This window comes from Topomyia yanbarensis, chromosome 3 (genome assembly GCF_030247195.1).
Source record: "Topomyia yanbarensis strain Yona2022 chromosome 3, ASM3024719v1, whole genome shotgun sequence".
In the NCBI taxonomy this organism is placed as follows: domain Eukaryota; kingdom Metazoa; phylum Arthropoda; class Insecta; order Diptera; family Culicidae; genus Topomyia; species Topomyia yanbarensis.
This window is the reverse complement of record NC_080672.1, coordinates 343,584,665-343,611,780: the sequence shown is the minus strand read 5'-3', so window position 1 is coordinate 343,611,780 and position 27,116 is coordinate 343,584,665. Positions and strand designations below refer to the sequence as shown.

Sequence of the window (27,116 nt, the reverse complement as noted above, 5' to 3'; positions counted from 1 at the left end):
AATGTTCTATCGGAGGGTCTAGAACAATAATTTTTTTTTACATTTTTAAGACTATTTTTGAAGATTTCGTTTTAAATAAATGCTCTCAGAAGATATATCACTTTCAGGAGGTTGGATCTTTGGACATACAGTATCAGAAGAAGGGGCTTGTTACGTTAATAAAAACCTCCGAAGACACCAATGTCCTACATTTAGCCAATTTCGAGCTGATTTAAATTTGAAATTTGAGTAATATTTTTACTCGGGGCATTTTTTTTTTGTCTCTGGCAAAACAATATTACCACTAACAAATCAATATCACTAATGTACTCACTATCCGGAATTGCCTCTATTTTAAACGAGACAAATTTGGAATTGTTTTTCCTAAGGTCCTAGAATTTTTTTTTAAATGAAAAAGTAAATACCTATGTTTATATACATATGAACACTTCATTACTCGTTTATAAGTAAATATATGAGACTAACTTTTTTTGAAAATGTATGAATAATTAGTATCAGAAAATGATTTATTTGTGTTTTTTGAATTCAATTAGTTATGTGTATGTATTGTTTCATACTTAAATTTAGAGTATTTTTCGCAAACGTGCATACCTTTGAGCGTGAAGTCATATTGATGTGTACCAATTTCAATGATTACAGTGTTTGTTAACACACTTACTATAAGTACATTGGCCTAATATCTGCTTCTTATTTACTAATATCTGCTTCCTACTTCAATGGTAAGTGAGATCTTTGTAGATTAATCTTCAGAAATTGGCTAAAATTTTGAATACTTTCTTTTTGGATTTGCGATCAATGCACTAAATATTACTATATTTTGCCTTAAAAATGCTACCATATAGAAAACGTTACAATTTTTTCCATCTACTTAGTTGTGAAAGTATTTAAATTAATTCTTTTTTAATTTATTTATTTTAAATAATTGAGTTTTTGGGCCAACATAGGGTTTCTACCTGTTACAATAACTTTTTAGAATTTCTTCAAATCCGCAAAACAATACCCTTTTCTTGCTCAAAATTATATCATTTTTGGATTCCTCAGTACATTTTACCTTTATTTGATGTATTTAGATCCTTTTTTCGTTGACTACTCAAATCAAAAGACTTGGTAAAGGGCACTATAAAATTTCAATTTTCCATATTTACTATAATAGAATTGCTACTTTAAACCAATAAACAATCCCTAAAAACACCCTACTGCTTTCAAATATCTTCTCACCCCCTTTAAATCAGATAGTATGAAATGATTTTGCGGAAAATATAATTTTCTGCTAAAATGTGGACCACTGCTCCTTTGTGTTTTTTAAAGGGAAGTCTGTCAATCGTGGTTAAACTCGTAATTTTCCAGGAAACTAAAACAAATCAAATTGAGCTAAAATTGTTCGAAGAAACCATAGAACAATGATAGAATTTTGAATGTAACATTAGTTACAATGAAGCCCCGAGCAAAAATATATTCCGAAGAAAATTAAATTGAAGGAAATGATTTGTTTTGCAAAGTTCAAGACCTCTTAATTCTGACAGTGTGTGCTCACTGAATTAACCTCCTAAAAGGGAGATGTATATTTTGAGCCAATTACCTAAAAATCGATCAAAATGTTGAAAAAAATAAATGTTCTAGACCCCCCGATAGTACAATTCAAAGTTATGCTCAGATAAAAGAGGAGCATCTAAGCTTTCGATTAGTGAGTATTTTGGCGATGCTGATTTTTTTGTTTAAATATCTTCTACCAGAGACACCGTGTAATCCATAGCTTACTAAGTTGTAGGTGATGTGCCCTTCAGGTGCAAAACTGATTTTCACCAAATTTTAATCATTTTAGTAACGCAAAAGAGATATAAACTAAATTGAGAGCCTCTCGTTGTAATTTCAACCACACCATGAGGAACCTTTGTGTATGAACTGTGCTATGTTTCTCCTAAGTGGAGAAAAATTATAGGCAAAAACTGTTTTCTCCACTAAGGAGAAAATGATTCAAAATGACATTTGCGCATTAAGGGTACAAACAAAACCTATAACTAAATTAGCTATGGAATTTGCTTTTCGATTTCGTCTCATCAGAATATGACACTAACATATTGTCGAATAAGACGAAGTCGAAACGCAAATTCCATAACTAATTTGATTATGGAAATTTGATAATAAGTAACCAACAAAACTGTAATTTTATTATCAGGAAGCAGTAACGATTAGCTCAAATGGCACGTTCTCCATGTTGATCTGATATGTTGGGATAACAGAACAACAACACCTCCGAAGGGGGTGGGCGTAGCGTAGTTGGTAAATCGATTACCTTATGCGAAGCGCACCTAAGTTCGAGTACCGACTCCGCACATAGGGTTAGACATTTTTAATAAGAGATTTTTTCGAACCAGAATGACCTTAAGGTTGAAACCTCTATAATTGAAATAAAAAAAAATAAAAGAAACACCTTCGAACTATTCAAATTTAGCTTAAACCGGTCGTCGATACTGCAAAAAATAATCCTATGTTTTCTCCGTAATCGACTTGATTCTCAGAGCTTCCCAGCAAACGGTCCGCGAACAAGAATTATGAAAATCTAGCTTCAATTAAAATTAGTAGAACTTTTCAAACATTCCTTGGGATTCCACGGAATGTAAAGGAATACCTTATTCTGGTGAAAGCTATATCGTTTGACAATAAAACGGAAGTGCCCTGCCCTCTCACTTATGTAGTCCAATTTCTGTTTCAGCCAGGTACAGCTTTGTTCGTCATTCGGAGAGAACCTAACAATACTATACCTGAAACCAAATCCACTGAAACTGAAGATGTAAGAGCTACGATGAAAAGTGACATCCGTGAAGATCTTTTAACAGATCATCCTTCAGCTTAATCGCAAAGTGACACACTGCTTACACTCAACAAGTATTGAGACTCGAAGACTCCATACAACGAGTCGAAGCATTGTTCGCATTCTGCGATTGTGCTCCTTTTCTTTCAAAAAAAATGACCCATTCTTGAGGTATTAAAATGAACACGCTTCTCGTAACTGTCAGTATTCACACCTGATGTTGTTAGAAAAGATTCAATTTTCGATTCACCGAAAATCCGAAAAGAGTGGAAATGATCTGCATGCATCAACGGCCTGATCAAAAAGAGTGGGAATTTACATTCTAACAAAGTCCACGCAATTAAATCCAATGTTGTACTACCACTTATTCAAAACTGAATTATTACACAGTAGTAGCGCAAGAAGGTGCTATATCTAGACGTTTAAATGATCAAATACCATGCACTTATGATCAAATAACGACGGTTCGAGCTCGTTGGGTACGAACCAATTCGCAAACTCATGCGTCATACCATCAGAACAGAAAGTTACATCTAACACCTCTTCTCTGCGAGATCATGCAAATATTAGGTCCTACATGCAGATTTATACTTCTTAAGTATTTCCGCAACTCGGTGTCTCTCGAATTGATATCTGAGCTGTCCCAAATTATTATGTGGGATTTTGCATTACTGCTGATTATGCGGGGAAACCTATTTCTGCCACAGTATCACACAACCCTGTTGAAATCATCAGAGGGTGATGATTCATTATTCGGCAAATATATCGGACAAAAGACGCATTTCGTGTTTATGTAATCAAAAGGCATATTTACTGCAACTGCACGAATATCACGAGTTGTGAGTTCGGATATAAGACAGTTGTCAATAGTACACATGCATGCATGAGCATTTAACGTGGATTTGTAATGCAATTTTTTGAATGCCGCGAAGACGGAATTAAGTAACATTCCAACATTCCAACATAGAAGGAACAGTGAGGAAATAGAATTGGAAGGGTGGGAAAATAACAGCACAAAAACAAACAGCAGGTAAGTTAAACTCGGAAGAGGTTCGAATCGCTTGCGAGGAAGCCTAACCCAAGTAACAATTGAAGTTTTATAGCATGCCACAAGTGCAATCTAAGTTTTATGAGGGATCATAAAACTACCATAAAACCTCAACTGTTCCTAGAGAAAGCTATGTACCGCATTTGATAAGGAACTTTAGTATGTCTCTGAGTTTCAGCCGACCAAACACGGTATCGTCTATGTAATGACAGCCGAAAATTAGAAATCGCAATAGTCATCGCAAATGATATGAGGTTCCGTAGTCGGATTCACAAAGATCACATGAAAATGACTCAGCATGCTGAATAGTTGCCATGTGATAATTGAGCTTACAGTGGCCTGTTAAGCCCTAGTCAGCATGCCGCAGTTAAGATTCGATAAATTTAGGAGACTTCGAAATCACACGGAACGGTTGTTCTAGAAACGTCTTTGTTTGGTGACACGTTTGTATATTTCTCCAATAATTGCGGTGCTCGGACAAAGCCCAGGACCGAATATTTCCCTTATCCAACATGTCGAAATTAGCAGCGCGGGCTCAGGACCAACGAAGTCAGTCACTGCACCTTCCCTGGTCAATTCATCAGCCCATTCATTTCCAGCAATACCAGAATGTCCGGGCACCCAGACAAAGTAGATAGTGTTGACAATGCTTAGTTCTTCGATTTAGGCTCGGCACGCGATCACAAGCTTGGACCGGGATTTGTCTGAGCTAAGGGCCTTGATTGCAGCCTGACTATCGGAGCAGGCGTATATAACTTTACCGGACAAGCTCTGTTGAAGAACCGATTATACCCCGCACATAATCACGAAGATTTCTGCTTGGAATACAGTACAACATCTACCTAGTGAGTGAGATTGTTCCAATCTCATTTCACGACAGTAGAAACCAGCACTAGCACGTCCCTCCATCAGAGAACCGTCAGTGTAACACTTGCGTTTGTTGTTGTCTCTCCATAGAGCCAGACAACCACTCCTCTCGAGAGGGAGTCAAACTACATGTGAGAATAACATCGCTGGGAGCAAGAATTTTTTCACCGATGTAACCACAGTCCCAAGCCCAGTAACCTGCAGTCTTTTCGCACATGAATGTGCTTCTTGTTTGAGATGTATGTGTAATGGTTTGATATTTAGAAGGGCCTTAAGGGCAGCAGTCGAAGTTGTGGTGAAATCACCAGTCAACGTGATGAGCGCCATTCTTTGCAAATGGTTTAGCTTTGACTAGACCGTCACCACCTCTCCCCTCGGCCACTCAAGGCATCCGTATAACAGTGTTGGAAGTGCAATTACCGTGTAAATCCAATCGATATATTTGAATTTGGGACCCAAGGTCTTTCTAAAAATTCATCTGCACTGCCCGAAGGTTATGCACGCTTTCTTGACTCTAAACTCAATGTGAGCAGACCAATTTAGTTTGAAACCCAATATAACTCCAACGTATTTGACTTGGTCTACATACAGTATCTCAGAATCAAAGAACTGCAATGGACAAACACCGGTTGTTATTCGCTTCTTCGTGAATAGAACAATTGAAGTTTTGTTTGGATTAACTGATCATTTAACTTGTCGACTTGTTGCATTAAGTCAAAGATTGTTCCGATGCAATGTCCAGTAATTAGTATTTTATAATCGTCAACAAACCCATAGGTTGGAAATCATTGAATTTGAATTTCCTTAATAAGCCGTTGACTGCCAGGTTCCACCTTGCAGACAGCCGCAAATACTAAATTTCCTTATCTTTGCCGGTCTCAGTGACGAGCAAAGAATGCGGTTACTAAGCATTGCGTTTATCCAACCCGAGATAAATGCGAATACCCCATGACTGCGCGTCGTTTCCAGAATAGACTGGAAGAACACATTGTTGAAAGCACCTTCAATATCTAGGAATACACCCAAGCTAGATTGCTTGAGCGAGGAGGCCTTCTCAAGATTGAGGGATTCCGTGAGAAGCCGGCCGACCGCAAAATATGACCATCGCCGATTCGAACGAAAATTTGCGGTTGCGTTCGGTTTATGGCTTTCCATGATTTTCTCTGTTAATTGCAATACTTTGATACAAGAGCAATTTTTCAAAACAGCGTGGACGTTTCTGCGCGCATTAATTTCAAATTTCTTTATTCGATTACTGTATTTTAAACAGCAAAGCTACCTGAGAAGGAGTTTCAGGGAATACATATATCTGTACGAAAAAATATACACTGAAAAAAACGTTGCATCATTCTACACAAACAACAAAAATTTATGTTAAAAATTTACATTTCAAAAAACACAGTTTTTTCTAACAATAACTTTATACATGTTTTACAATTTCATACTAATTGACAGACAAAACTGAAATTTTGTTACAGAATATGATTCTAAGTATCATTGTAAATCAAAATGCATGTAATAAAAGTCTTCCAAAATGCGATAGTTGTCGAGATATTTGGAATTTTGCTTCAACAAAAACAATTGTTTCATTTGCGGTATCAGAGAGAGATGCGGCACGATAGAACTTCTGTGCGGGCGAAATCTAGACAAATCTTCTTGGCGAAAACGAATACCCAACGGTTTGAACATTTTACGCTCTCGTTCCGGTTTCGCATACGTCGGGCCATGCCTCAAAGAGCGCTCATCGATGTTTCACTCGTTAATCCGTCAACAAACCGGCACCAGTAACTGTGTTCCTTGGCTTTATCAAAATTCTTCATTCGCGTTTCTAATGTCGGCCGGGTACTGTCATAGTTTGAATCGTGCTGTCAAGAATCAATCCAACCAAGAACCTGTACTCTTCCTCTGGATGAAGTTCTTGATTAGATTCGATGTCGTCGGATATCGCGGCAGCATAGCTCTTCCAATTAATATTTCGTGTATGGTCATACGAAATATTAATTGATTACCATGGCCTTCAGCCGTAATTTTATTGCAGAATATAATTCTAAGCATTTAACAAAAAACTTCCAAAATGCGATAGTTGTCGAGATAGTTGGAATTTTACTCCAACCAAAACAATTAATTCGTATAAATATGCTCTTTTTAAAGTTATTCACGTGACCCCATCATAAAATGTCAACATTCTATTGTTTATCGTTTTAAAGATGTAAAAGAAACTTTTTTAATGTACTTGGATCATGGATAAACTTTTAATAAAAAGTAGTCAAAAAAATAATTTTCTTTTTGAATATGATACTAAACGCCATTACAAATCAAAATGCTCAAAACAAAAAATTTCTGAAATGAGATAGTTTAAATATTGTTTCAACAACACAATTATTTTGTTTTATTACGACCTTTTCATACGTTATTTGCGTTTTTTGTCAACAGCAATAGGTTTTCCAAAAGGCATGGGCCTTTTGGACTTCCTGTAATTTTCCCTTTGACTTCAAGGCGATATTGTGAACCATTTGAAAGCTTTCAGTGTATATTTTTTCGTACAGATGTATTCATTCCCTGTAACTCATATCGGACAGTTTTGCTGTATAAAATAGAGTAATCGTGCATTTTCTTTTTGAAATTTTTGAACGTAGAAGCATCTACGCCCGTTTTAAATATTGCTCTCGTATTAAAAACATTGTAATTTCCAGAGAATATCGTGGAGATTCAACAACAGAACACAACTGCAAATTTTCGTTCGAATCGACGATGGTCATATTTTGCGGTCGGACGGTTTCTCATGGAATCCCTCATGTACTGAAAATAGTACAGTAAGATGAACAATAAGGAAATAAATTAAATAATGTTCACTCTGTTCGGAATAAAATGTTACTAATAAAATCAAAAAATCATGCAGTGTTGTTATCATTAAATAAAAAGTATCAAGTATAATGATGAACATAATGGAAAAAATGATTGAAATCAATATCATGACAACAATACGGTTTCATTCGGTTATTCTTGCATCGTTATGACTGTGGAACGGGAACAACTCACAACCGCACATATCTATTGTTGCCCACATGTTGTTAATAGTTAAAATAAATTGCTACTTGCGTGACCGTTCATTTCTCAATAAAACCCATATTGGTGATGATTTTCACTATTTTGTGGTACTGGAATCTTGCTTTTCAAAATGGCGTCAATCATCAATATTTGTTTCTGCTCACCATCCCTTTCAAATTACTCCTATATTCATGATAGTTTTCATTGCTTTGTGGAAGCCGCCACCTTGATTTTTAAAATGGCGTCAAACATCAATTTCCATCTTCTGCTGACCACCCGCTTTACAATGACACCATTATTGATGATGGTTTTCATTGTTTTGTGGTAGCCGAAAACCACCAGTTTGGTTTTCAAAATGGCGTTCATAATCAATTTCCACTCGCTTTACAATGACAGCATTATTAGTTTTAACTGGTTTGTGGAAATCGGAAACTGTCATCTTGATTTTCAAAATTACGTGAAAAATCAATTTCTGTCTTTGAAATGACAAACATTTTAATGATGGTTTTCATTGTTTGTGGTAACCGGAAGCCGGTTTTCAAAATGGCGTCAAATGTCCTCATTTGATTCCTTCCGGAACCGGTGCCGGAAAGGCCATAGGATGAGGGAGCTGTGGGACTGTATGATTGAAAGAACTTCGCATTTCATATAAATTTTTGAACTCAAAAGGGTGGAATGAAATAGTAAAATATATACATTTTCAATGATCAATAGAAAATAGTCGTATATAGTGCAAACATTTAATAAAAGTGATAAGATGTTTTTTTTTCAAAGCTTGTCCGTCACCCCACTGGGATACAAAATCGATGCTAAGCCATCTGCGACCACCCATGACGATTTCGAAAGGTCTCCGCTGAGCAAACAAGACTAAGCCTGGTGACCCCGGACCCCTTGGGGCCGTCCAGGAGTTGCTAGCAGTTTGCGAAGAAAAGTTTCTTTACCGGGTGTATACTGGAATTTCAAGCATTTTTTTTTTGTAGCAGACTGTGGCGGTCCTGGGTGATTTCGGAGGGGTCCGTGGTGCGAAAAAGGTTCAAAATCCCTGGTTTAAGAGGCTACACCAGTATAAAGCACAAAACAATAGGCATATTTCGGGAATATTTCTCGACGCAATAAAAAGATGAGTCGAAATTTTGTTAAATGGGATTTATAACACAAGCAGTGAATAACAACAAATATTTTTTCGAGTAATTTCCCCACAAGATGACAACTGTGCAGCATTTTCCCCCAATGCACGTTTTTTGTAGGGGGCCAACGGCCGTTAAACTATCCTCCGTATTTTTGATCTAGAGCCAACAACCAAATTTTTTTCTGATTCCTAATGACAACAGCACGTGACGTACGTAGAATTTTTTGATATTTTTAATTTTGCAAAAGTGAAAGTGAGTGAAAAAACACCGAAAATATCATAAGAATCGACTAAAAATTAATAAAAGCAAGTAGGCAATAAAACTTCAACGTACTTCGCTGGAGAAATTACTTTCGAATATACTGTGAAAAAATTTCAAAGCGATTAAAAATCATTTGTTTGAGTTACGGCCAGCTCAAAAAAATGGTTAAAATTTTCATTATACTAGGAGCATACATCGCCTCTTATGTGGCAGAAATGAAAATTTGAACATTTATGTATTGTTTTCGTTTATCATGTTTTGAGATATTATTTTTAACATCCTAGAACACATTTGAGACTAATAAAAAAGTCGATTTTTTTAAATTCTACAGTGGCGTAACTCCTTAATCCTCACGCGTGAACAAAACACTGAGGAATATAGCCTTCAGAAAAAAAAGCCTCTTATCGCACACCACACAGAAATAAAAACGAGAATTACGATACGAATGAATGTTCACCCAGATAAATTCTGAATTTCGATATTCTGTCTAGTGCAAGCAAATGACGTTGCTGGTGACATGCCTTTTATGAAGGACTACCGTGACTACATGTCCGCTCACAAAGTTGAGATCGACGGTGTGGTTGTCGCGTGTGTATCTACTAAAGCATGGGGTTGGCTGTTTCAAGAACCCTTGTAAAACAACATACGAACTGATTTTAGTCTAAAAACTTCACGAATAGATGCTATTTTATTCTAGAAAAAAATGATCAAATGATAGCCACGTAGATTCGATGCGCTCTGCTTAGTGTACTGAAGTGCGAATGATGCTAAAGAACATGAGTAATAAGGTGGAGCACTGTTGTATAGAGAACCACATCAAGCAATAGCAAATCGGTTTTTAAATGGTGCAAGAAAGGGAATATTCCGCAAAGGCACAGTGCAAAACTTTGCTTCTTAGGAATGGTTTGCGTGTAAGCAACCATGCATCCACGGTATACTTCAATTGCAAGAAAACGACCGGTTTATTTTTCCAAAATGATCAATAAGTGAAGTTCGTTCACACCATATTTCCCGTATAGAGAGGGATCATCCGTAGCTTGCCAGAATCAATGGTGTATGTTTTATGCATAAGACCAGCTAAAATTCACGCACTTCCCATCGACCGCCAGCAACTAGGGTACGTTCTGTGCCTATTTGCCTTTTTTATTGTTAGCACATCACAAAGTGACAACGCCAAAAGCCAAAAGACACGCACAATATCCTCTGTGAGTGCTCAAATTGATCTCATTACACCATATTCTGTACATGTTTACCCTGAAAGCACAGGAAGTAAACAAACATGAATTATTTATTTCCAAGCCACAGAATAGCTGAAGCTATTCTCAATCACTAAACTCCCCTGTGGAAATGGTCGGTACTCGAGCAGCATGTACCACGGCCGCCCACGTAATACTAACCTTTTTCCGTATTTATCTTTCGACTAACCGATTCAAGCCAAAGCAAACAATAAGCCGGAAACCAACAGAGATGGCAACGATGGGATACCCAACGTGTCAAACAACCTTGGCTTAGATTCCCCCGCGCCCTTTTTTCCTTGTTTATTTTTATTGCTCCGGTTTGATTCCGACGAACGAGGCTTAGCAGGGATTTTGAGTGCCCGAGAAGGGGAACTTGGGGTGGAGTTGGACAACTCATTCTCAAGCGTCGTTCGAAATTGTACGGAATATAGAAACGTACAACGGTTCATTACTACGAATTTCATTAGAACACCCACTTTGCCCCCGACAGGAAAATTAAACAGAAATGCCACAAGCAATCATCGTCACCTCCACGCTGGCGTGTCGTTTGGTGAGGTAAAAATATGACAAATCTGATTTCACTGCCGCTCTTGTTACGATGGAGGAAATAAACTGACGGTGGCAGTAGGAAGCAATCGTAATAAAATGAAGATTGTGGCTAGATGCTTGGATTTTTCCGAGTACTGACTTAAATTGCATTGTGTAGACGCCTACAGTATGGTTCCGTTAAGTTTATTGCTTCGTTACCATGTGACGTTGCTTGTTTTCCTGGATGTCATTAGCTTGGATTTAGAGCCTTATCCTGATTAGCACATTTCGAAATAGTTTTCCTTTTCAACAGAGTTATTAGCATTAGCCTAAGTGCAGTAATTTGAATGTACCCACTCGATCGGAAACAATCCAGTTGATAAATTACGAACAAAATGGTAAAACTGCTCCAAGTTGAACTAAAGTATCCGTAATTCTATAACCGACAAATCTCAGTACTGAATACACCATAGGGAAAATGAAACCTTAAAACTGTTCGCAGCCAAAAAGTAAAACAATACTGAAAGTATAGCGCTCATGAATTACACCAGAACCGGTACCCAGTCTCTGTAAAGGCAAAACGGCTCGAATAGCCTTTCCCTTTACGAAGATGTTGTTGGTTCTCGGTTTTTCAACTCGATGATTTTAGCAAAAGTTTCCACGAACAGCCTAAGTACTGACGCTGTATCTTGTTTTTCGTTTTCTTGTTCTCTTCCGTATTCCTCTCGACCATCACCAAAAAAAAACATCAACAAAAACCTACAATAACAAAACCCCCACCAGGAATCGATGCTGGGCTCACCGATTCAAGGGCTGCGAAGTGCCTCGCCGGGTACCAAGGGTGATATCGGCGACAAAGGCGACATCGGGTTGCCCGGGCAGAAAGGCGAACAGGGCAGCAAGGGGGGTCGGGGCGACCCTGGCCTCACCGGTGCCAAGGGAGAACGGGTGAGACGGATGGTTCCGGCTTGTTTTACCAACTCCTGTAGCTATATAGTGTAATTGCGGCAGCAGTGACCACCGGTGTCGTTTTCACTTCTTCCCGGTAGAGCTGTGAGCCGGCAGCAAATCAGAATTCTTGAAACGGGGGGCATTTTTATGGTTGACTGAATACCTGACAGAATGGTTGATTGATAGACTGACTGATTGATTGATTGACTGATTGACTGACTGATTGACTGATTGACTGATTGACTGATTGACTGATTGACTGATTGACTGATTGACTGATTGACTGATTGACTGATTGACTGATTGACTGATTGACTGATTCACTTATTCACTAAATCATTGATACACTAAATCACTGATTCACTAAATCACCGATTCACTAAATCACTGATTCACTAAATCACTAATTCACTGATTCACTAAATCACTGATTCACTAAATCACTGATTCATTAAATCACTGATTCACTAAATCACTGATTCACTAAATCACTGATTCACTACATCACTGGTTCACTAAATCACTGATACACTAAATCACTGATTCACTAAATCACCGATTCACTAAATCACCGATTCACTAAATCACTGATTCACTAAATCACTGATTCACTAAATCACTGATTCACTAAACCACTGATTCACTAAATCACTGATTCACTAAATCACTGATACACTAAATCACCGATTCACTAAATCACTGATTCACTAAATCACTGATTCACTAAATCACTGATTCACTGATTCACTAAATCACTAGTTCACTAAATCACTGATTCATTAAATCACTGATTCACTAAATCACTGATTCACTAAATCACTGATTCACTAAATCACTGATTCACTAAATCACTGATTCACTAAATCACTGATTAACCAAATCACTGATTCTACAAATCACTCATTCACTAAATCAATGATTCACTAAATCACCGATTCACTAAATCACTGATTCACTAAATCACTGATTCACTGATTCACTAAATCACTGATTCACTAAACCACTGATTCACTAAATCACTGATTCACTAATTCACTAAATCACCGATTAACCAAATCACTGATTCTACAAATCACTCATTCACTAAATCAATGATTCACTAAATCACCGATTCACTAAATCACCGATTCACTAAATCACTGATTCACTAAATCACTGATTCACTGATTCACTAAATCACTGATTCACTAAACCACTGATTCACTAAATCACTGATTCACTAAATCACTGATTCACTAAATCACTGATTCACTAAATCACTGATTCACTAAATCACTGATTAACCAAATCACTGATTCTACAAATCACTCATTCACTAAATCACTGATTCACTAAATCACTGATTCACTAAATCACTGATTAACCAAATCACTGATTCTACAAATCACTCATTCACTAAATCTCCCATACACTAGTACAATCTCACTAATACACTAGTGAGCGGTTTGACTTTTTGACCCAGTCCTACAACTCTCCTTATTACTAAATTGATGTCCCGAAAGAAAATATTTCCCATCTTAGTACCCACTAAATGATTACTCACACATCGTCTCGCACCCAAAAAATAATGTCGGCTCACAGCTCTAGTCCTTTACCACATTACCATTCTACCACAAGCGTTGCAGAAAACCAGGTATACCTTAAAGCGATGTCATTAGCGTTGCAAAGCAGCTTGAGAAGAGTCCACCTTTACCTTTACCTTCCGACATCCTTTCTCTTTTCGATGCAAAGGTGGAAAACACTGATGGGCCGCAAATGTTCAATCTTCCCCCACTTTAAGTAGTATAGCGAAGCTTTCAATGCACCGTAAATGTTGTTTTGATTTTTCCCGCTTATGCTACCCGTGACCCTCTTTCCCTCGGTTTTCCATGTTCGCTACGTAATGTTTTTCTTTTCAAAGTGTTTTTCAACATGCATCTGCCTGCTGCTGATAACCTTCGTCCGATGAATATTTTTTTATTAGTCCACCGTCTTCATGTTTTGCCCCTTTTTGGTGAAAGAAAAGTTTACTTTTCCCATCGCTTCAATGGCCGCACTCGAAGCGTACTTTCGTGAAGTGAGGATTCTTTGAAAAAGTTTTTGTTCATTTTCTTACTTTTTAAGATCGGTTTTATGTGTTCCTCCAGTACCTACTTTCTCTTACAGTAAACAAATCTATGTTGTTCAAAAGTTTATTGCATGCTTCTTTTGGCTACCTATCTCACTTCGAAAGTAAAATGTATTTCAAAATAACACCATCTATTCCTAGGGTCACACATCGATCGGAGCACCAGGTCCCAAAGGCGCCGTCGGACCACCAGGGGTACCCGGTCTACCCGGACAAACTGGAGCAACTGGTTCCAAGGGCGAGAAAGGAAACACCGGAGACCTTGGACCTCCGGGGCCAGCTGGGCCACCCGGAATGATTGTATATTCCGATGCTAAAAATTCAACTTCCGATTGTCACTGCCAACCAGGACCACCGGGTCCACCAGGTCTTCGAGGACAACCGGGTTTCGATGGAGTTCCTGGAGTGCCAGGTACATTACATCCCACGCACCTGGTTAAATGTACAATAATAATGATCAAATTATGACACTAACGAACATAGGTGAAACTGGACTACCTGGACATCCAGGACTACCAGGGGATAAGGGCGACAGAGGCAGCCCCGGCATGAAAGGCGAAAAGGGACCGGAGTTTATCATCAATGAAAACGCTTCGTTCAACTCAACCAGGGTAAGTAATTTCTATTATCTCGCAAGCATAATCCGGCTTATCACTTATCCCGTGTAACTTTGAAACGAACTAAAAAGTCCATTTCAAAATTCAAAACCTCCTTCCCTCTTTTCACTACAGCAGCTGTTGATCCTTGCTAATCTTCTAAACAACAATTAATAGCCATTTAATCCCTGACGCTGTTTCATTTTTTTCGTTGTTCCATTTCCTGCACGATATCCACTTGCAGTCCAACAAAGGCGAGAAAGGCGAACGAGGGCCCCGTGGGCGCCGAGGCAAACAGGGACCCGTTGGACCTCCGGGTAAACCGGCCGGTCCGAACGATATGGGTATTAACTCGTGGCCGGTAAGTAAATTGCTGCCGTGTTGCCGGCTGAAGCTAGACGCAAGACATCGTGACAGCACACAGGATACTACAAGATAATTAATTTTCCCCTGTCAGACGTCGGGAACGGTGATCTACGCTGCTGGGGAGCGATACATTCATTGTCCGGTAGGGTGAGCGTGTGAAATGGGCAAACCGGAGCCGTACTTGTAGCACAGACAATGGAATTTCCCTGCCAATCATTCTTCTACGGGGGTGGATTAAATTCAGCTAGAGCATCATTAGCATCTCCCCTGTCTTGTGAAAACGGGGTTGATGTTGAGTGCATACATGACACATATTCATATTTCAATTATTTTTTACTGATTTGGATTCCCTTTTTTATGTTCTACTTGGATGCTGCTGCGGTCAACATTGATTGCGTTTCAGGGACGACCCGGACTTAAGGGTGACCATGGACCGAAAGGAGATCGAGGCGACAGTATAGTCGGGGTAAGTCAATCAAGAAGATTCTGTATTTTATATCTTAAACCTCCTTAGTAATCGCAATGATTTACATCGGTAAATATCGTCGTCGAAGGTAACTTTACGTCAAAATTAGATAAAAAGACAGAGCCGTAGCAACCTAAGGGGCAAGAGGGGGCTTTGCCCCCCCCCCCCGCGCGCGTTTTCCGACGCACCTCAAACTTACATACTTTTAAATAGTTAAAAAGAAAGATGGAAGGAATAAGGAAAGAAATTAAGGAATAATCAAAAACAATAAAGTGATGTATTTGTATAGCTTATACTGTGTTAATTAGTAACGGCCCAAAAATTCACCGCAGCAAATTATCACAACATAACGCGATCTTGTGCATGTATGTGTTGGCGGTCTTTTTCAAAAGACCAAGTTCCAGCGCCAATTGTTGGTGCAAAATGACTCTATTGTGACGCTCGGTGTAAGCCGAGTTATCTAGTACGCAGCAACCTGACATAATGAGTTCGATGGTCTCGTGCGGCAACTAACACATCCGGAATATATCCTTGACATCTGGGTGGCAAACATACCTCCTGCAATTCCTCGTCGGCATTATCCTGTCCTGGATGGCTATCAGTAAATTTATCTTGTTTTAGCCACAGGTTCGATGCAGCCTTGTCGATGTACGGCTGCTCCAACTGGCGGGGGTGGGCACCAGACTGCTCAGTCTCAAATTTTTGAAAACTCAGTCGGCTCATCCTGAGTCGATTCCTAGTCCCATCAGGAGTCTTTTATCCAAATCGGACGAGTCTAGCTACTAGACCAACGTGTTAGAAATTTGTATGGGATTTTTCGACAATATACATGGAATCAGCGTACTAAGTTGCATTTTCACCGCTTGATGGCACTGTATAAATCACTTTATCACTGCAAGTGAAAATTAGAAAGATATTTTTTACCTACAACTTTGTCCAACACTGCAAAGCATAAGCATAAGAGATCGCCCGTAGTTGCTACTCCGTTATTGACCAAAACCAAATTAGGTTGCAAAATGTTCATTGGAACAACATGGTTGGGAATAACATGATGAGCCACATTGTACAATCTATTCTGATCCCTGCGCGCTGATCAATACCGACGCCGGCTACGTCCGAATGCAGATCTTCTGGGAAAGGAAAGAATGTATCACGGGAAGGGGAGAGTTGTTAGTAAATGTGCCAATAGCGTTATCATCATATCAACCGGCTACCGAGAATTTGGGGAATTTATCATTTGTTGTATTAATACGATTAGCAAAATAAGCAACTTGAACCCCGGATAGCCGGCTATAAGGAGCACTGTTTATTTTTAATAATAGTCAATCACGCAACGAATTTATTCGTGGTTTCATTTTCACCGCTTGGTGGTTGTATAAATCACTTTATCACTGCAAGTGAAAATTAGAAAGATATTTTTTTTTACCTACAACTTTGTCGAACACTGCCAATCAGTTTAAATTCTTTAGAAGAAAAGAAAGAAATTATTAAACATTTAATGAAATGCTGTCTGAGTCAGTTTTGCATGGAACCTAACAGCACAAGGTGGTGAATCATTAGTTGATTCCTACGAACTTTATTTTTTGCTCAATAATAGTTGGGTTCCACTGAAAAGTATGTTTGGAATTATTTTAGTGCATGATATGAGTCATCTTTTGACCACAAAATTTCAGTTACATATTTCACCGCGTAGAGAGCGCCAACACTAAATTTTAAAAGAAGACAGATATAATATGGACATGTTACCAAGAATTACTGGAAAAGATTTGTTCTACAATTTTGTAGAAGACACCTAATTTCTATCTGTTTCCACTAAGTAGTTATCGTTGGCGCCCTCTTGGTGGTGAAGTGTAGAACTAAAATTTGTTAGTTGAATAATGATGCATAGTATGTTCTCAAATTCTTTTAAATATACTATTTTGCTAAACCCAACCAGTATTTCACAAAGTAAAAGTTCGTGGAAATCGACTACTGATATCATGTGCTGTTAGGTCTCATGCAAAACTGACTCAGACATAGCTTCATTAAAAACACTCCCAGTAGGACGAAGAATCGAAAGAGATGGCCTGAAGGGGGTTGGGTTATTTTATTCTTGTCACTCTAGTGGGCACCGTGCTTTCTGCTTCCACTACTGCTTTCTACACAGTCTGCAGATTGCAGTTAAGGTTGTGGTTCGCTTACGTTAGGTGAAGTGCGCAGTAGTTGCTGCTTGATATAGTCCATGTCGGTTCGCACTTTCCACAAAGTATTCTCGCAGTTATAGCACCTGCGCTACGCATAGTGCCTGAATGTCGACTATTCCTTGTCCCTAGGCAATGTGAAACTCTCCAGCACCGACTGCGGATGATGTATTTCCGCTTGTCTAAACACCTTCCTCAATTTACTCTCAAGATATTCCAGGTCAATCCGGTTTCATTTTGATGACACCGAAACTGTAGGTCAACGCGGGGACAGCAAACGTGTTGATTGCTCTCCTTATTTCCCGTATTTAGGAAAGTCATGTCCCAAATCATCACGCTTTCGTCGATCTAGTAGCCTCCAGCGTCGACTAATCGGCCTGATAGTAGCTGAACAGATCGGAATTTCTCTAGGCCAAACGCCATGCCGACGTCGTCACTTATCTTTTCGACTACTTTGATGACTACACCCAGTCGTTTTGTCGAGTCATCATAGATCTTGAAATCGTCCATGTGGAAGGTATGGGTATTCTCTTCTGGTGAGCTTTCTTATTACTTTATCTGATAGCCATGCCCGTTTCGATTGAGTGTCCTACTGAACGTTTTAGAATGCAACATGTGTTTCCCACTTCTGAGCTGCAGAGTCGTCGTTTTCCTCTCCAACGCCTGCTGCAAAAACCTCACGGCTACAGGATTAGCTTTATACATCTCCAATACCTTGATGAGGAAAACATACCACGTATGCTTTCTTGTAATCGATTAAGACCATACTAAGGTTCCGTTGGTAACATACAACTTCTTCAACAATGATTGCATCGATGATGGCTTGATCTATGCAGTCATTGTGTTTTTCTTGCATCCCTTCTACTCCTCTGTCAGGATGCTATTCTGCTTACAGTGGGTCCATACGTATGTGGTGATGAAGGTGCTCCTGGTCTAAGGGACCATCCATAAATGACGTAGCATTTTTGAGCGATTTTTAACACCCCCTCCCCCATCGTAGTCTTTCGTCACAAACTTCTAAATACCCCCTAGTAATTACGTAGCTTGACGGTAACTCTACCCCCCCCCCCCCTTGTCCCCGCAATTTTTTTTTTTTAAATAAAAAACGATGATAGTTATTCCCCTTTAAAAAAGCTACGTAGCATGACAAGACCCCCTACCCCCCTGTCGTCACACATCATCACAAAATATAAAACTACCCCCCCCCTCCCCCATATAATGCTACGTCATTTATGGATGGTCCCTAATGCGGACTTGGTCTGTACTTGGATGAGTTGGACGTGTTGCTGTCCTTAGGAAGGAGAATTGTAGAACCACGGGTGATTGAATCCGATAATAAGCATGGTTGGCGTAATGCCCTGTTGAAAGTGCAGCCATCGTGGGATGTACAATGGTCAGCTTCGTGTACCAAAAGTCGGCATCTCGTCAATATCTTAATCTGACCATTCCCCCTTGCGCCATAGCCGCGGTTGCCCTTCGCGATGTTGTACGGGGTCTCCCAAATAGTGACCCAAAAGTTAGTGACATCGTCGATATCCGATAGGCCTTCGCTTCGGGCTTCTCGTGTTTGATTTGGTCGTACAAGTGTATCACCTCAGCCGTTTTAATAAGACACTGTGTTGCTGTTCTAGTGTGTCGAGTTTTTCTGTCAGCAGGTGAGCTCCCCGTACGCGAAGCTCAGTAAGTGCAATGATCATAGCCGTATGACGGCATAATTTCGCAGATCTTTTGCCGTCTCTGTACACAAATAGCCTTTCAATAGCGGCACGTTTATTCGAGATCCTACTCTCCCATGGAGGTACTTGCCTTTCCCGGTGATTTTGAGGTGAGTCGTCTCTGCGTGTAAGTCGGTATCCTAATCATCTTCCGGACACCACTGCAGCCCAGAATACTATTAGCTGCAGATCTTTCATGTTCTGCACAAATTCCAGGTACATCGGAAGAACGTCAGCATTCATGATCTGAACTTCACATGTCAACTTAAAAGAATACTGCAGTTTCGGGATCCTGGGGTGCGACATTGGGTCCATGTCGCGATACTGCACAATCGCTTCGTCGATATTGAAGACCAAATCGCTTAGTAGCTGCTGATCAAGAGTTGGATCTTCTAGCAATGATTCTCTTTCTTTTCCTGTTTATTAACGATTAAGAGTGAGTAAATTTTGTGCTATAACGAACGAAACGGTGAAGGAATAATCTTTGGAATAGCGTGAAATAGGGACATATGAGCAAGATTAGAGCTTCCTAAAGACTTAACCCTTTGTCTTCTATTGCAGGAGTCAGGACCGTTTCGCTCTTCCTTGAGTACTATGGCTCTTAATATTAAAAAAAATACTTCTTGTCTTACAGTCCCTTGCTAATTGAATGTCATTGCAACATAGAAAGTTTAAATATACGTTAAATTCAATAGCAAGAAATTGTGCCCCCTCACGCAAAATAGGATTGCTACGGCTCTGTAAAAAGAAATGTTAGGGAATCGGTTAAATCACTTTCATGTACAACTAGTTGATCAAAATTCGCAATCGATGACAGATGATGCCGCTCTAATTTCAATAATTGACTGAACGGAACACTTTGCGAGTTTAATTAAGTTTCATTTCCTTTATTCGCACGAAATGTAAAGAGGTTGAGAGTTAAGTTAATGTAATGCTTTAATGCTTTGTGACAGACTATGTCCTTCGTTTTGTTGTCCAGTGCGAATATAAGCAAAGACGAACAACTATAATCAAAATTTAATTTAGTTTATCATTGTTGTTGTTTAATTCTCCGAATCAAAATTATTCAAAAGAATCCAATTTTTACCGCTACAAACGGTTGAAACTCTGTGCTCAGAGGCGGATCCAGAAAAAAATTTCGGGAAGGGTATGAAATTTCGATTTTGAAATGAACATTGTGCAATTTGTGGTACGTAATAACCTTATTTACTGAATATCAGTTTTGTTGGACAAATTTGGTTTGGAATGATTTTGAGATTGAAACTTATATAAAATTGAAATATATAAAATTGAGACTAATTTGAAATTTCTCATTAGGTATAAACATTTCGGAGGGGGTCCGGTCCCCAAGCACCTCCCCCTGGATCCGCCATTGTCTGTGCTAGTTCTGATTGGTATTGTTGAACTATTCTTGAAGCATGTTATAGTACTGGCACGTGGCTATCTGGCATTCATACTTACAAAGCGTGGTTTGAGTAATGATAGCAGATTCATTTTCAGTTGCTTAAACCAGCCTGAAAAGGATAGCCACATGCTAACCACACAATAAGTGGTGCGAACACTTTATCGTGACACGCCATGTTGAATAGACTCCGGTTAAGTATATTGTGTCAGATCAGGAGGTAATACCTGGATTTTATCATCGTACATGCGCCCGGCAATCTTGACCCCAAAATCGCTATACAAAGCGACGCGACCAGGGTAGCCACAGGAAGGTCATCTAGGTCATACTTTTTAAACAATCTCAGTACGAACTTCCTTGAATGACGGAACCGGTAACAGCCAGTAATCTCAGGAAGAAAACTTGTATCTGAGCGATTCTTACAAATTAACAAATGACTTAATTTTGGATTATCCGACGTTTCGGCCGTTTTTGGCGGCCTTTTTCAAGGAAAATTATTTGTCGGATGTTCAAAAATTAAGTCGTTTGATACATATATACAAGACTGAGAAAGCCAAACATAAAAACACCTCCAGTCGATCAAAAAGTTACAATTTATAGTGAAGCTTAAATAAGTTGAAGAGAAAATGCTGAAGAAGAAATTTTATAGAAGACTGAGCAGTACAAATCTCTAAAACATCAGCACTTCCTTGCTGGTGATTTTTCCTTCTTTCAAAATTCGGATATAATGTTGTATCTTAAAGTACAACTCCTTGACAATATTTTCCAAAATTTCCACAGAGGTCCGAAAAATTATTCGAATGTTACAGGGCTCCGAGGAACGCTTCGTCTATCAAAAGCGGTGGTAACATAAAATTTTAAAATCGATTATCTCGAAATGTCGTTTTTCCAAAAATTGTTTTTCCGTGAACACGATTACAGAAAAACTACTAAAGCTATTTTCTTCATTTTTTTTTAAATTTTTCTTTTATGGGTGAGAATTTTTTAATACAATTTTTAGAGCTCAAAACAGATTTTTTAGGAAAAACGTTCCCGAATACAGGAAAAACATTAACATTACATTATTTATTCAACTAATCGTTAAAATACGAGGAATACTCCTATCTAAGCTGACCAACACTGACGAAAAGAACCGTACACTGTGCAGACTGTTTGCCTGAGCGTGGTGAACGATTTCGCTTCGTTGCGGTATGATGTACGAATTTTTTGAGATTTTGGTTCATCTATTGGCCTTGCAATGTGATCACGGCAAGCCTCTTAAATAAAAAGGGTGTCGGGGAAAAAGCCATAATTTAGCCAATTATGAATATATTTATATAAACTAATGCTTGTTTTTTCACTGAAAAATATACTACCATAGTACTATAACTTTGCTGTAATAAAATCATTTCTCTATGCCTTTACGTAAATTCAAACTTTCTTGAAACTTTTCTCACAAAAAGGTATGTAACCCCTTAAGAGGGTCCTCTTACATAATTGTGCAAAAAGTACCCATTATAAGCAGCAAACCAAAACGATCTTGAAGTTTACATTCCGTAGAGGCGCTCGAACCTAAAAACATGAAAAATCGTTTTTTTCGCATGATTTTTCCACTTTGGCCAGCTGTAAAAAATCGATAATTATCAAAATATTGCGATTTTGTAGGTTACAGCGCCCGAGAATGTTGTCTTCTTTAGGCGAACAAAACCCAAAGTTGATTGGTTGAATGGTTCAAAAACGAGAATGCCCGCAGATTCGAAAAATCTTGTTCCGAGAAAGCCGCCATTTTGGACGCCATTTTCGACATCTCACGCTCGAAAATTTTTACTTTTTAAATAAAAGTCTAATAAACATTTTGCAGAATAGCGCACATGTCTAAGTCACTGCTTCAAAAAAATTGTTAAACATTAGGTACTTTTTGCCACAATTATATAAGAGCAGATGCTTATCTGGGCAGCTCAGATATTAATTTGAGAGGCACCGAATTGATAGAATATTTAAGTAGTACAAATCTGCACACACTTGATTTAGGAAATCGTCCAATATTCGCATAAGCTGGCAGAGAAGATGTGTTAGATGTAACTATATGCTCCGACGGTACTACACATGAGTTGACAAACTTCCTCGTTCCACACGAGTGCGAACCGTCGATTATCGTCTTTGATCATTTAAACGTCTTGTTAGATATCGTCACACATCGTAATCCCGGATCTACGAACTGGTACCGCTACGAAGAGGGCTTGGCGACCAAGTTTTATGTGAAAATATACACATCGATTGAATATCCAAGTTATTTGGATGAGGTCGTGAATAAAACAAGCTTGTCCGCTTCGAGTTATGTGTGCTTCTAGAGGAACACCTTAATGGAATACCGAATTTATTCGATTCAAAAAGTTATGTAGAAGAGATTGGAATCGCAAACGCAGGGACGGGTCGGAGGTATTAAAGTTGGCTCGCACAGCATACAGAAATGCCATTTCGATCCTCTGAGCGAAGTGGTTAAAAAGGCCTCTGCACAAATGTCTCAAGTCACAACGAGACTAGTAGGTTAAATAAGTTACTTTCGAAATCGAAAGATTTTCATTTCATTTCGATTAGAACTGCTAATGGTGAATACTCGTCTGACGAAGATGTAGCAATTGTCTTTTTGACACACACTTTCCAAGCCATGCGGAGCCATCACTGACGACAGCCCCTGATTACTTTTCAGGTAGTTCTGACTCTTGGGCATTTGCTCGTAGAATCGTAGATAAAATGAAATAATTCCAGTTCTATACTTGTTATTACTAGTCTTGCAACAGGATACATTTCCGTGACGGGAAATAAATGTAAAATTAAGCTTGTTTTTGTTGTGTTTCGAATTCATCTCGTCAGTAACTGGTACCAACTGGGTGTCTAGTTGGACGCTGCGTGTAATCTAGTACCCAAACCAGCACTAGCTAGACACAAAAAAATCCAAACAGTTCACACGACATATATGAACGTCTAAGCAGGTGACGAGATGAAAAACACAACAAAATCAAACTTATTTTAAGTTAGGTTTTGTTCCTTAAATTCGCAAATTGACTTAATCCAATTTTCCCTTTTGGGAATTAACATGGCATAACTGCAAAATTCAGTGCCTCACTTATGAGGAGGCAAAGAGCATTAGACCGATCAGTTCGACCTCCTTCCTTCTCAAAACAGTGGAACGTTTCATCGACCACTACATTCGCGATGTTAGCTCAGACGAGCACCCGCTGCATTTAATGCAACATGCTTATCAGCGGGGGAAGTCCACTGTTACACAAAGTTATCCACAACATTGAAAAAGTTTTGTCGCAAAGGCAATCAAGTTTGACAACGTGTCTATCGAATCCATTTTGGAAACAGCACGAGGTCATGGAGTACCTTCATATATCACGAACTGGATACACGCAATGCTTAGCAACCGACATCTGTGCTCATCGTTAAGACAAGTAGAGATAAAGAAACTGAGTGTCTACGGATGTCCTTAAGGTGGTGTGCTGTCACAACTGTTATGGAACCTTGTCGCCGATGGCTTGTTAAGGAAACTTATTGAGCTTGCGTTTCCGACGTATAGTTTCGCCGATGATTAACATATAATGATCGCCGGTATTTGTATTGGCACACTTTTTGATTTGATGCAACAAGCCTTATGTGTTGTTGAGCAATTGTGTCTTCCTGTTGGACTATCAGTTAATCCAAATAAAACATCAATGGTGCTTTTCAAGCAACGAAGGAATGCCATCTTTATCAACAAGGTAGCCAAGGAACTCTACTTGTGGTTGAAAAAAATTACTTTTTGAGACGTTTATTACTAAGTCGTTACTCTGCAGTCGCTGAAACACAGTGCGAACATGCTCTCTATGCTGTTCTGGAGATGATGAGGCAATGCAAATGTCGTCTATGAACACTGTTACGAAGTCCAGATCGCCGAAGATTTTGTTCATAAAGCGTTGAAAGGTCTGGCTGGCGTTGCACAATCCAAATTGCATTCGAGTGAACTCGAATAAGCCGAATGGCCTTATAACGGCCGTTTTAGGAATATCTGCTTCCTCAACTGGTACCTGGTGATACGCTCTTTCCAAATCGATGGTAGTGAAAATGTTCTCACCTTGTAATGAGTGCAATAAGTCATGCACGTGCGGCACCGGATATCGATCCGGGGTGGTAACTCTGTTAAGCTGTCGATAATCACCGACGAATCTCCACTGCCCGTTCTTCTTGGGAACGCAGTGGAGTGGACTGGCCCAGCTGCTGCTGGAAGGTCTGCATATTCCAAGCTCCGCCATTAAGGCAAATTCTTCTTTTGCTGCTTTCACCTTGTCAGGATGCATTCGGCGCACTTTCGACGCTATTGGAGGTCCTTTAGTAATAATGTGGTGCGTAACTTCATGTTGAATTTCAGCTCGTAGTGTTGCAGGAAGTGTAACTTGACGAAATTCTGCCAATAGGTCGTGGAATGGATGATCCGCTCCGATTGTGGTGACGCTGTGAGTATGCGTGGTCACCATATTACCCAACGAACGCAAGGAGGTCTTCGCATCAATCAAGACCTGATTTTTCAGATCGACGAGTAATCCAAAATGCGACAAAAAATCAGCTCCGATGATCGCATGGCTAATATCTGCTACTAAGAAATTCCATGTGAATCTTCTTCGCATTCTTAGATCGGTTGTTAGGAATTTTGAAGAATATACTTTGATGCCTGTACCGTTAGCTGCATGTAGTACAAAAGGAATCGGGTCACACATTTTGTCTTTTCTTGTGGCTGGCACAATCGAAACGTCGGAACCTGTATCAATCAGGAAACGAAGACCACTAGTTCTGTCGGACAACATGAGACGTAGGCTTTCAAACGATCCGCCCACCTCAGCCGACTCAGGTGAGCGAGAAGTTAGTTTTTTGAAAGGAACTGACATGGTTGTTTGCATCGTTGAGCCTTTGCTCCGTACTTCTGGTGATACCAACACAGATCGTTGGAATTTCGGGACCTCGACGAAGACCGACTTCGATAAGTATCTGGATTAGCTTTGAGACGACGAATCTCAGCGCTGAGAACCTCTATCTGCTCGTTCATGCGATCCAACTAATCGTTTGCTGTTGATGATGTTGAAACTGTTGAAACTTGAGGTTGTTCCAACATTTTGTCGGCCATTTCCGCTAGTTTGGCTAATGTTCCATCACTGATGGTTAAAACGGGACGAATGTGAGCTGGCATCCGTTGTAAGAACAACATCTTTAGCAAATTCTCGTTGACATTAAGGCCAGCTGATATTTCCTGCATTTTTGCTAGCAAATGCGTCGGATGCATATCGCCGAGATCTGATGCATTGAGTAGTCGTTCCAATCGTGCTTCAGAGGATAGTGCGAAGCGAGCTATCAATCGCTCTTTTAGAGCCTGATACTTTTGTTTCTGAGGTGGATTCGATACCAAATCAGTAATATGGCATATCACAGATTGATCCACTTTGGCTACAATGTGGTAGAACTTTGTGTCGTCTTTTACCACATTTGCTAATACAAATTGCGCCTCAGCCTGCGCAAACCACATTTCAGGATCAGTTTTCCAGAACTCGGGCAATTTCACACAAACAGCGGCTGCGTTCCGCACATCTGGTTGCACTTCGTCGTTCAACATTCCTTTTAAGGTTAGGAGTGATTGTGCAAGAAACTAGTGAATTGTTTCGAAATTTAACGCGTACTTAAACGAACCGGTTAGAATTCACGTCGGGGTCACCAATGTGGCGGACGAAGACGAGAGGAAACGAAACTCGCGGTTTTTGTATTCAGATTAATTGTATTTATCCAATAGAGAAAATAAACACGTGTGTCGACTACGAGCTCTCGCGGTAAAGTTGTCCTTTCTTTTCTCTGATGCGTTTTTTGTTAGATACACCGCAGGGTTGCCGGTAATGCGGGAAAGAACCGGGTGTTCCATAAACAGCAACCCACACTCTGTTTCATGATTTTTCACATCATTTGCCATTTCTCATTTTCTTACCTGAATGACGTCAATTTAATTTTTAAATACTCTGCAGTATCAATACTCTTCAAATAAAAGTTGAACTGGTGATTTTCTAGGCGTTTACATTGTTTAATTTAACCTCGAATATAGTGACCTTTCATACCCCTAGATTTTAAAAACATCGAAAAAAAGTATATTCGCCTTGTTGGATACGGCTTGGCCAGGCATAAAACCATTGTTGCCAAAACGTTGTTAGATGTATACTACCCATGACCGCATAGTTGTCCCTTTTTCTATGGGATTTCCTACCTTTATGGGACTGATATGCGATAGTGAGCAGTATAACCTTTCCAACGAGTGCTTGTTTGTCAAAATCAGTGCACCTTCGCATGAGCTCGCCAAAGAAAACTGACCTACTTGACCCCACTCTACTCTATATATCGTCTATGGG

General features: G+C 39.4%; 1 protein-coding gene across 13 annotated transcripts in view; it reads left to right on the top strand.

Moving 5' to 3' along the window:
- LOC131690758 (collagen alpha-1(XVIII) chain) overlaps positions 1-27,116 on the top strand; it is a 1,092,580-nt gene that overhangs the window by 934,343 nt on the left and 131,121 nt on the right. For 12 of the 13 annotated variants that reach the window (XM_058976747.1, XM_058976742.1, XM_058976744.1 and 9 more), the window contains 5 exons: positions 11,716-11,880; positions 14,132-14,402; positions 14,474-14,601; positions 14,831-14,947; positions 15,356-15,418. In XM_058976747.1, coding sequence (XP_058832730.1) covers positions 11,716-11,880; positions 14,132-14,402; positions 14,474-14,601; positions 14,831-14,947; positions 15,356-15,418 — 744 coding nt within the window. The remainder of the gene's footprint in view (positions 1-11,715; positions 11,881-14,131; positions 14,403-14,473; positions 14,602-14,830; positions 14,948-15,355; positions 15,419-27,116) is intronic. The other variant, XM_058976748.1, reaches the window with a different exon arrangement.